The 11,892-nt window shown below is 41.8% G+C and overlaps 1 protein-coding gene across 2 annotated transcripts in view; it reads right to left on the reverse strand.

Annotated features, from left to right (window-relative positions):
• Positions 1-1,034: 1,034 nt before the first annotated feature.
• Positions 1,035-11,892, reverse strand: part of LOC122261103 (inositol polyphosphate-4-phosphatase type I A) — a 35,469-nt gene continuing 24,611 nt past the window's right edge. For both annotated transcript variants that reach the window (XM_086533642.1, XM_086533641.1), the window contains 14 exons: positions 11,582-11,722; positions 10,789-10,953; positions 10,312-10,529; positions 9,953-10,119; positions 9,345-9,528; positions 8,947-9,139; positions 7,034-8,485; positions 6,594-6,718; positions 6,137-6,313; positions 5,604-5,739; positions 3,097-3,223; positions 2,631-2,762; positions 2,220-2,355; positions 1,035-1,975 (listed from right to left, as the gene is read on the reverse strand). In XM_086533642.1, the coding sequence (XP_086389768.1) occupies positions 1,843-1,975; positions 2,220-2,355; positions 2,631-2,762; positions 3,097-3,223; positions 5,604-5,739; positions 6,137-6,313; positions 6,594-6,718; positions 7,034-8,485; positions 8,947-9,139; positions 9,345-9,528; positions 9,953-10,119; positions 10,312-10,529; positions 10,789-10,953; positions 11,582-11,722 (3,486 nt within the window). In that variant the 3' untranslated portion in view covers positions 1,035-1,842. The remainder of the gene's footprint in view (positions 1,976-2,219; positions 2,356-2,630; positions 2,763-3,096; positions 3,224-5,603; positions 5,740-6,136; positions 6,314-6,593; positions 6,719-7,033; positions 8,486-8,946; positions 9,140-9,344; positions 9,529-9,952; positions 10,120-10,311; positions 10,530-10,788; positions 10,954-11,581; positions 11,723-11,892) is intronic.

Genomic DNA, 11,892 nt, shown 5'->3' on the forward strand with positions numbered 1-11,892 from the left:
TTCTTTTCTACGTAAGAGTAGATTATCAGACAAAAAAATAATAATCATAGAAAAAAAAAAAAAAAAAAAAGTATTCTCTCTCACACAGGTAGCCTCCGTAATGATTAATTCAGAAACATTCGTCTCAAAGGCTCTTTCGCTCCGCTATCTCAACGATTATCCACTTATGCAAAAAATCTCACACAACAAAGTAAAAAATAAATCTTACCATCTCTTTAATTTGACATATCAAGACCAAATACAGTAATTAAGCATTAATTACATGGTCGTTAAATACTAAATACCTAAACACACAAAAGAAGGAATGTTCCGACTAAAACTGCCTCCAATGATACAACCAAAGTCATGCAAGCAGTCATGCATAAACCAGCAATATATATTTGGAGGAATCTTATGATCTATACAATTTCATAATCAAAATCATGAACACCTTCGTTAAAAAAAAAATATCACGACAGATCATAAAAACAGTATGCATGACAAAACACTTTAAAAATTACGTCATGAAAATCAATCCATGATGTCGTTCCCCTCTATGCATGACACATTTTAAAAATAAATGTAATGAAATCCACTCAAACATCTCCCTCTATCAGATATCAATAATCAACGTCAATGCTAAGCAGCTAACAGAAATATTAAATGTCAATTTCTACATATTTCACTTTCATCCTTTAAAAGACATTTAAAAGTAGTAACTACATATCCAACAATCTTTATATCACAAAGGAATATATATGCTTCCCCTCTCTCTCTCTCTCTCTCTCTCTCTCTCTCTCTCTCTCTCTCTCTCTCTCTCTCTCTCTCTCTCTCTCTCTCTCTCTCTCTCTCTCTCTCTTTCTCGCTTTCTTTCTTTCTTTCTCTCTTTCTCCTTTTCTTTCTTTCTCTCTCTCTCTTTCTTTCTCTCGTTCTTTCTTTCTTTCTTTCTTTCTTTCTTTCTCTCGTTCTTTCTTTCTTTCTCTCTCTTTCTCTCTTTCTCTTTCTTTCTTTCTTTCTTTCTTTTTTTCTTTCTCTCTCTCTCTTCATTATTTTCCTTTTAGTTATACTGACAATCATCAAGTTAAAAATGACATTTATGAGCAAATCCGAACAGAAATAAAACTCCTAAATCGTTTCTCTCTTTCAGAATTCAAGAGACAATAAAGGAATAAAAAAAATAGAAAACGTTTCTCTTAGTATGGAAACTATAACAGTTAATATAATAATAATAATAATTATTATCATAATAATAATAATATCAAACATAATAATGATAATGATAATCATAATAATAATAATAATGATAATAATAATAATGATGATAATAAAATATTTTCAAAAATTAACTAGAAACTAGTTACATCTAATACCCTATTGAGCTCATAAAACTGATCCCACAACAAGTGTTCCGTCAAAGACCACACCCAATAGAATGGCAAAAAACAAATCAATCAATCGACAAGACAGTCAACGGCGCAAAATTCCGGAAGCCACGAAGCATAACATCCCTTGAACAAAAGTAAAGAAAGATGTTGACAAATTGAAACTCCTATATCTCTATTTCTCTCTATATATCTTCCGCTTGCATTCCGTCTGTACGTGTGTCTTAGTCTGTCTGCACGTCCCAAGCTGAACCACACGTTTCAATCTATCTCTCATTTCTTTTTCTTTTTTCTCTATTGAACATATCTATATCAAATAGTCCATTTTCCACTTACTTCTCGAGGTCTCTCTTTCTCTATTTTCCACACCAAACCAAAACATCAAATTGTCTTCTTTATTCAATTTCTCTCTTTCTCTCTCTATCTCCTGTGAAATAAAACTATCTTCACTGTCTCTCTCTTCCTATCTCTTCGTCTCTCGCTATGTCTGTGCCGATCCGTAAGTCCCTGGCGGTGGCTGGTATTGGCGCGGGAACATCTTGAGCTGAACTGTCGAGAAGGCGTACTTGCGCGAGCCGATGTTCTTCTGGCAATTCTCTAGCCTCGTCCCCTCGCTGCAAAGGAGAGAATGAGGGAGAATGAGAAATTGGGGGAGGAAAAGAAAGAAAGATGGTAATAATCGAAGAAAAAAAAGAGAGATGAAGATAATGGGGGACGAGAGAGAACGTGTTGAAGAAAAAAATGAGAGACTGAATAAGATGAAAGAGAGAAAAACAGGATGGGGAGAAAAAAAAAATGAAAAAAAATAGAAGGAAGACCCACATACAAAAAAATAAAAAAATAAAAAAATAAAATTACCTTCTCATGCAATTAAGCGCTCTCTGGAATTCTGTCTCCGACAAATCGTACTCTGCCGCTAGAATATTCCCTTGCTCGAGAGTCGCACTCATTCCAGTGCGATCCTTTCCACTCTTGCAGGAGGTAAAACGAAGCCCTATAAATAAGAGAGATTATTAATGAATACTTCAAGATTATACAAATGTTAAAAATAAAACCTCTAGCTATGATATATCAATAAAAGGCCCAGACTGAAATCAATATAACTATCTGTACTTTGCCTTCTTCATGATTTAAATAATGACTACCTCAACCAAATTCATTATCCTCAACAGGAAAAAAATCTACAGCCTTTTACAAAGTATCAAATCAAACCCAAGGTAATGCCTCTTAAAAAGAAGAAAAATCACCCAACAGACACGACAAACACACCTGCCATGGCTCTACAGCACTGTGCAGCTAAGACTAGTACATTGGGATTCTTGCTGTGCTGTGACTGCACCTCCAACCCCAGTTTATCAATGAGGTCCACAAGAGGCACGTCACTGCCCATCGAAGGAACTCCTGAAATGAGCATTGCAGAATTAATGTTGACGGTCACTTCCGAAGAGGCTGGAGCAAAGAAGATTGATTAATTAAAAGGTGCATAAACATAGGCATATTTTCTCTCTGTCTCTGTCTCTCTCTCTCTCTCTCTCTCTCTCTCTCTCTCTCTCTCTCTCTCTCTCTCTTTTAAATAAAGCTAAATCACTATATCTTTTGGAATCACCTGTGGGGTTTTTCAAAAGCCCATAAGGATTTATAGGGGCAAACTTTCACATACTGGCTCAACCCAAAGGAAGGAATATGACCACAGAGAAAAACGATCAGAGATATTTCTCTCAATAAACTGACTTACTTCTACTGTTCTCTTGGGGCAGCGGAAGCTTCTTGAAACGGTGATAGTACTGCGACAGCCGTTCAAAGCTGTCCTGGTTGTTCCTCGTCTGTGGGCCATCCGTGCCTAGTTTCTCCGCCAGCGTCGCCTGTAATAGATTAGATTCATAGTTTCTATCTTCTCTTTTCTCTTCTCAGCTGAAGTTTAGATCAAATATAGCCATAAATCTCCCTTGACATTGTGGCTTGTGCAGCTTGGACAAAATACAATAGCACATCATGATCAAACAATGTTTCCAGTGCAATATTATTCTATGGTGTTCTTTGTGTGAATCTAACAGTTCCTTTCACTGTCACTCCAGGGGTTACAAATGCTTTCTTTTTCTTTCTTTTTTTTTCTCCAAATACAAACTCGTCATCTTGGCTGTCAAATCAACAAGCAATTCTAAGACACAGCTACAATGTCACACCTGTAGGAAACAGCAGTGCATTTACAGCAAGCAATATTGAATATAGAGAGTGAGTTACCCAGTACACTACAGTTAAACAATTCAGCTACAATCATTCTGCCTTGTTTATTTCATGCCATCAGTGATAGTAATGACAAACTCAAGTCAAACTTCAATTAAATTACATGATGGAAAATACTCAAAGCAAAATGAAAATAATTTGAAAAATCCTCACGCTGGCCCATGTAACTCTCACAGTGCTTTATACAATAACCAAAGACATTGTTTTGGGTTCAGTCAGAATTTGTGTGCTGGTTTCAGAAGAGGAGGAATAACTCCGTAAGAAAGACAAAAGAGAAAAACACTCGAGTCAACTGTGGCTTGATAAATTTCATACCAGTCTCTTGCTGTCATTGAAAGCACCTTGAATTCCTGAGGCTAAAGAGTTACGCAGTTTACTTGTAATCTGAAAAGCAAATTCATCGTCCATTCAGTCACGTAATGAAGAGTCTTAGTCAGGGTGTGGACACTTCTGTTTCTATCAACACCATATATCCCTCCAATAAAAATGAAACACAGCCACAGTAAGAACAGAACCTGAAAACAGAAAATGTTTCAAATCCTCAAGGGAGTCCTCTGGATTAAGCAATAAACCAAAATTTTTTTTTTCTTCAGCTGAGGAGGAATTGGGATGTGTTAATTTTAATCTGCTTTTAATATGGCTCTATATGCATGTTAATGCGTTTGTATCTTTTGTATATCATTCAGAGTCATCAGAGTTTCACAGTAATACCGTTTGGCAAAATAAATCTACAGATTACTTAAAAATAGGTTTCTTCATGTGCCTGTTCTCAGGGCTGGGGTAGGGATGGGTCCATGAGAAGCTGTCAAAAATATCTAAGTGAGAATGTATACTAATTTACTGGTAAGGATAAGAACTTTAACCATAGACTAATTTTTTCATCTTTCATTTCTTTAATCTAATAAACTTCATTTCAAAGTTTTAAAAACCTGGAAGTACATAAAATGAAATATACAAATACACTTGACATCCGTGTATTACCTTTTATCTATACAGACCATGTCTAGGCAATATACAGAAAGAAAGAAAAACAAGAAGTTCAAGCATTATTAGCTGAAAGCAACATTGTGAAGATGATAAAGAAGAAGAAGTAAATGATGAAAAGGAGAAGGAGAAGGAGAAGGCGAAAGAGAAGGAGAAGATGAAGAAGAAGACAAAGAAAAAGATGAGGAGAAGGAGGAGGAGGAGGAGGAGCATAAGAAGAATAAATAAAAAGAAAACATGCAAACAAGCTTCTTTGATAAATCTAAAGATATTAGGTAAAAGAAGAAAAATCAAGAGAAGGAAGAAAGAGAAGCAAAGGTCCTGTAGGACATACCAGAGTAAACTGAGTGACTCTTCTGAGACAGGCCACACCTTGAGACGTACAGCCTAGGCTGGACATCTTATGATGTATGTGTTTTCTAGTATTTCTAGACATAGTATAAAATATGAGTCAATATATGATATATTAACAAAGTGATGCTAATTAGCATCTGGTATAATAGGTCATTATAACTGAAGGAATAAATAGCTTGTAATTTAAACCAAAGAAAAGTTGCAGTACAAAATTGATTCGACCCCAGAAAATGCCAGTCAAGGAAGTGTTACGGAAATCAAGCACTAAAACATCCTGCAAGCATTGCATTTGTCGATCTCAGCACATTAAAACAGCACACGACATAAAAGCAAAAATGAGAAGTGCCCAAGGACAGTGATACATGAATTATTAAACAGAAATTCTTTCTATTCAACATTAAATGTATCGTACTATTTTCTTCTTAATCTTAACGGTAACTTACCACTAATATCTAAATTTGTATCCTACAAAGTATGTTTCCTCTGAACTTAATCTAATAAATAAATAAATAAACAAACAAATGAAATAAAGCAATCAAACAAGTATTCAATAAGAAAAAAAAGAAAAAAATCCTAATAAAATAAAACAATAAAACAAGACCTCGATAAGAAAAAAAAACAGAAAAAAAATCCTACTCCTAATCCATCAACCCTCCGTACCTTCTCATTAATACCAATGTTGAAGAGCACGGGCGTGACGCAGAAGGTCGGGGGGTCGTTGGGCTGCTGGGAGCTGGTGGTTGGCATGAGGCTCAGTACGTGCTCGGGAACGGGGAGCACGACCCGAAGGCCAGACCTGCGGGAAGGGGAAGAGGGTTAGATGGAGGAAGAGATAGTATAGGGAGTGAGGGAGGGAGAAAGGGAAGGTGAGGAAGAGAGAATCAGGCAATTGGCTGGGAAAGGAGAAGGGAATGGGAGAGGAAAAGATAGGGAAGGGAATGGAAAGGAAGGAATAGGAAGGGAAGGGGGTAGGAAGGAGAAGGGGAGAGGGAAAGGGGCAGGAAGGGGTAGAGGAAGAAAAAGGGGAAGGGGGTGGAGAAAGAGAGGGGAGGAGAGATTGAAGTCATGTGAAAAAAATCAAACATGATCCAGACACAATTGAAAAAGGGAGAGGGAGATAGAGAATATAGATGCTACAATCTCATTTGGCTGTAAGAGAGGGAGACAAATACCAAAAACCAAAACCTCCATACCTGTTTCCTGAGATGCAAGGCGTGGGCAGCTCATACGTGGCTGGGGGAGGTGCTGCGCCCTCGCTCCGTGTGCGCCCATTGCTGCCCTGCGCGCCCCCCGATGGCACCATCACAAACTCCACTGCGCCGATGTCCTCAACTGCTACCACCATGTCACTCAGCATCACCAAGTCATTCCTGGTGGCATTGAGCAGGGATTTATATTACTGACTGTAGGTACCACATGTGCTGCTCATTTTATGTGAAGTCTCGAGGTGAAAATTTTATATTGCCATCAAATCAATGCTGTGTCAAAAAAAAGACTCCTATATGCTTTCTCCTTCATTGAGGTCATTGATGTAGATAACCACATTTTCCTAAGTCAAATGAAGATTTTGTTTATAACTAATCTATTTACTTTATGCTTTATTGTGATGTGAATGAGAAAAAAATCCCTCCCCACACCCCCACAACGCACCCATGGCAAGACACGAGGGACTCGAATTCTGCGAGAGGCCCGAGGTGAGCGAGGACAGTGATGAAGAGCGGGTCCGCCTTTCTGCACCACAACCGCGTCATCAGACCCGTCACCAGAGACGTCAGCTGAAAAAAGCAAATAGTAGATTCCTTACCATTCCCTCTTTTTTATGTAGATATTGAAAAATTAATTATATTGCAACTTAATATATTGGTATCTTGTATACAGTGATCTAGTTTTTAAACTTCATGTGAGCTGCTTCACATACTTCAAGATTCAAGATTTTTCACACATACACACACACACACACACACACACACACACACACACACACACACACACACATACACACACACACACAAAACAAAGCAATATAAAAAAAATAAACTTTTCTAATAAAAAATCAATCTAAAGGGAAAAAAGTTGAGGCAGCAACTGACCGCCTGTGAGAAGCAGATGTCTCTTCTGTACTTTATCATGTGAGCCTGCTGTGCTGCCTCAGGGGTCTGCTGCAAGCGGAACACACTGTGGACGAGGCGAGCTGTACGCATCAGGCCGTCCATCGCTTGCCGCAGCTTCTTCATACTCGGCCGCACTTCTCCTACCCAGTCTAGCCCCTCTTGATTGTCTCCGTCACTCTCTTTGGTGTGATTGCCGTTTGTGGTGACAGCCGCTTGGGTCTCTTTGCTCTCCTCCCTGCTGCCTCTTCTCTCTATGTTTTGTAAATTGTGTTTGTGTACATCAAGTGTGTCCTTCACGCCGGCGTCCTCTGCGCATTCCGAGACTACGGCTTCTGGTTTGTCCCCTGATTGTCCTTCATTTGTACTGGCCTGCTTCTCCTTGCTCTCCCCTTTGGCCTCCACTTCCCCTGAGGAACCTAGGTCCTCCAGACTCTGCTCCATGATCGACTCTAACTTCCCAGACTTCACACTAGTCATATCACACGAATACCGTGACTCGGCATTCTGACTGGCCTCATCCCTCTCCGGCCGCCTGACCTCGATCTTGTCCAGGGGCAGGAGGTCCTCCCGCCGCTCCTCATCCACAGACAGGCCACCTTCACTGATGCAGTCTGTCCGCTCCACCTCGCTTGCCACGCGTTCCAGCCCGATGCCGCTGTCCTCCTCACACGGAGACACATCAGGTGTCGCAGAGCATGATGAGCGCTGGCTCTCATTTGTCCTGGAGGCACCGACACTCGATGACCTTCCCGACGCCTGGCTCGAGTCAGACCCAACTGATGACGATATGACTGCCTGGCTCTGTGCAGTTGAGTGTGGGTTGGAGTTGATGTTCTGTGATTCACTTACTTTGAGTCGGTTCTTGCTCGGACTGGATTTCTCAGCAGGGGTGTTGCCTGCTCCTACATCCTTCTGCCTCACCTCACCCTCCCTGCTTCGCCCCGCCTGCTGCCCGTCACCCGTTGGCTCCCTGATGCTCCCTTCCTGAGCCAAGTCCCTCTGGCCACTGGCATTCGCCTTCCGCCCACAGAAGCTCTTGATCTTGCTAGTGAGGCACATCACGCTTGCCTGCACATTCAGCTGGATGAGGTCCCACGGTTCTGGCTCATCTGTGGGCCTATACACACTGTTCTCGTGGCTGTCCATGATGTCCACCTCTTTGGTTGTAATGACTAGCCCTTGGCCCTTGGCACCCTCACCCATCAGGCCCTCCTTCCGGTTCCCAATGGGTACCGTAGGGACATCGGGCGTCATGAGCTCAATGTCCAGGGCCGTCTCCGGGCTGAGGTAGCCTGCTATGTTCTGTGAAGAGTAGCAGCGCGTAGCCAAGGTCAGGATGCGGGAAGGGTTCTGTGGGACGCGGATCTGGTCTAGGAACTCGAAGGCCTCCTCTACCAGTGATGGCTCAATCACATTCAACAGAGATCGTGTCTGAAAGGAACCAATAGCTTATTCATTTTGAATTCATCCAACATCTGCCACCAGTACAATAAACTAACTTATTATTTTCATTATACTTACTATGTGAACGAGTGAGAGAGAGAGAGAGAGAGAGAGAGAGAGAGAGAGAGAGAGAGAGAGAGAGAGAGAGAGAGAGAGAGAGAGAGAGAGAGAGAGAGAGAGAGAGAGAGAAAAGAGAGAGAGAGGAGAGAGAGAGAGAGAGAGAGAGGAAAGAGAGAGGAGAGAGAGAGAGAAAAGGGAAAGGAGAGAGAGAGAGAGAGAGAGAGAGAGAGAGAGAGAGAGAGAGAGAGAGAGAGAGAGAGAGAGAGAGAGAGAGAGAGAGAGAGAGAGAGAGAGGAGAGATCAGAAAAGAAAAGACAAGAAAACCCCTGAAATCCCTCACAACCTTCTCCCCATCTCCCCATCTGAGCCTACAACAGCCCACATCCTACCTTTTCCTGCAGCAAGGGGAGGAGCTTGGTGAGAGCGACAGTATCCTCCTGCCTCAGACACACGAGCATGGAGCGCAGGAGCGTCGTCACATCCTGACGCAGCTTCTTCACACCCTCCACAGCTGCCTCGCTCGCCCACGCCTTGTCTCCGCCTCCAGGGGTCCTACGAGAACTCTTGGCTTTTTGGAGCATACTGCATGTGAGAAGAGGAGAGGAATGAGTAAGGAAAAAAAGGAATGGTAAATAATGTTTAATCTAAAAATCATGACTAATAATAATGAATAATGATGATCAATTATATAGATTCATTATAAAGAGTAATCAAGTAAGGCCAAAACGTTGGCGATTAAGATGATGACTTAATGAGAACCCCGACCCAGACTGTGGATTCTACTCACTTGACTAGGCCTCCATTTTTATATCCGTGTGAGTGGGCGCTGAAGACCCCAACTGTAATGACGTCGTAGAATCCCGAGCGACGTAGCGACTCGTTCTGCGCCCACAGCCTCTGGAGATGGAGGTTCACAGGTGCCATCTCGATTGACGACTCGTATTTGCTGCTACTCTTCTTAAAGCTCGAACCTATAGGGGGTGTGGTGGGAGGGGAGGGGAGGAAGATTTTGTTATTGTTTTAATATCTTTGTATTCACCTTAATGTAATCCCATGTCAATAAAATAGATTCTATTCTAATGACATTTATGAGACATTTCCTTTCCATGGTAGAAATGGAAATGTATCAATATTATTGGATCTAATGAATCTCAACTTCCTTCTGATCATTTTCAACTTCCTCCATGAAGCAAACTAGACCCCCTATGCCCCTCAACTCCTTCTGCCCCTTGTTCCCCTGAACCTCCCAGTCCCCTCCTTAACCCCTTGGAGACAGGTGGCATGACATACACACCCATCTTGGGGAACATTCAAGCAAAATCTATTCCCATCTGCAGCAGGTTAAGCCTCCATGCCCCTCTAAGCCTTTCCTTTCAAGCCCTCCCTTTCAATTACCAGAATGTGCCGCCACATCAAGAGTGTCCAACGCCATGTTGTAGATGTTGATGAGCGTGACGTGTTGGTTGAGGAGCGCCATCTGCCTGGTGTGCCACTGATCAGAGAGGTCACCTAATGACGACAGCTCCTCCTGCCACCGACGCTCTTCTGAGATCCACAACCGCCTGAAGGAGAGAGAGAGAGAGTGAGAGAGGAGGTTCAGAGACCATTGAAAACATAATCACACTGCAAATACCTTACAATTAATAAAAGAAATGTGACAATTTTACTCATGTAATAACAATTATATAAAAATCATCATTATCATCAAAGTATTTTGTTTATAAAATAGAGAAAACGAAAAGCCAAAGACTAACAACAACTGCTGGGGGAATGTGAAGCAATATCTGCTTTCAGCCATGACTTCCAGCACGGCAATGTCCCCCCCAAGGCCAGAGTGGAAGCGGAAGGTGGCCATGGAGGGGTTGTCGTAGAGCAGGCTGAGGTGGCCTTGTGTCGGGTGCCGCGTCTTGGAGCTCAGCCGCGGCGGAAGGGACTGCGTGCGCCGGTGACATGCCACTACAGGTAAGGGGGCCTGGGGAGATGGGGGAAAGATAAGAAGGTTAACCTGACACTGACAAGTTTATCTAATATAGGAAGATTCAGTACTTGATTTTCATCTGCATCTGTCACTATCATCTTTTTCTAGCTGTCAGAAAGGCAAATTTTTGTAACGAAAAGATTCCTCCCCAAAATAAGGAAATACCAAGCCCTCTCACCCACCCAGACATCATCAAGACTCACCTCTCCCCCAAATGAAAGACCACAACAACCACAAACACAGGACAACTCACGGGCTGGTGGTGCGGCGTGGCATTGCTGGGCGTGTGGGAGTTGGGGTCAACGGACTCCGCCTCAAGGGTCCAAGCGGTGATGGTGATGAAGCCCACATTCCGTCCTAGGGGTGACTGAAGGCTCAGGCGAGATCGACCCGTTTCGCGGAGTTCTCCCAGACTCACCTGCCATGGATGGAAAGAGGTTAGCAAATACTTGACAAAGAATCTATTCTGTATAACCATACTCATCACTAAAAACTCATTAATTAGCAACAAATACAATAGCTTTAAAAGATATTTAAAATCATATTTATAATTGAGGCGTATATGTCGCATCTGAATCAACATAGATCACATTCCCTGTCCCCCAATCTTCTCAAAAATCAAAAACTTAAGAGTAAAGAAAGTTAACATGCTCAATCTGCATGATGTCTCCTTGTCACCCTCTTTGAAGACAATCACGAAAAATATAGTTCACAAACAGACCAAAAACAATAAAAAATCCCATAAAAAAATTGGTCAAACACATCAGAACACAAGTAATTCCAAGATGAAAATTGTACAAGACAACCTCTAAGCAGTTAAACCCCAAGTAAGACATAGCAAGCAACTCCATCGGAAGAAGATGAATCAACATAATCCTATCCAAGTAAGACCTAAACAATTCATCTCAACCAAAAAGCATTCTCAAACCAAACAACCCAAAATAATTCAGCTCAAACAAAGCAATGTAAGTCAAACCACCCAACTTGACCCAAGGAAGGTGACCCAAATAACGCAATTCATCTCGACCCCAATCAAGACAACTCACGGTGGCTTGCCCAAGCTGCGTGCTCGTGTTGGTGACCCTCTCCCTGACATCGTAGACGGCCAGTCTCACTTGCGTGTTGGTGTCCAGGCCGTCTGTCTTTCGGAAGCTCACCGTCGACAGGAAATTTGGGTTGCTCGTTCTCTGCATGGATATAAAATGTGATAACGATTGCGATGGTGATGGCGATGATAGTGTTAATAAAGAGAAATTTTGGCTATGATATATAATTGTGATTATTATGATGATGATGACAATAACAAATACATAGAAAGTGGAGTAACATCCTTAATAAGAAAGTATGATGAAAAGTT

The sequence above is a fragment of the Penaeus japonicus genome, unplaced genomic scaffold (genome assembly GCF_977035675.1).
Source record: "Penaeus japonicus unplaced genomic scaffold, GWHDUDI00000001_assembly GWHDUDI00000039, whole genome shotgun sequence".
Classification (NCBI taxonomy): Eukaryota; Metazoa; Arthropoda; class Malacostraca; order Decapoda; family Penaeidae; genus Penaeus; species Penaeus japonicus.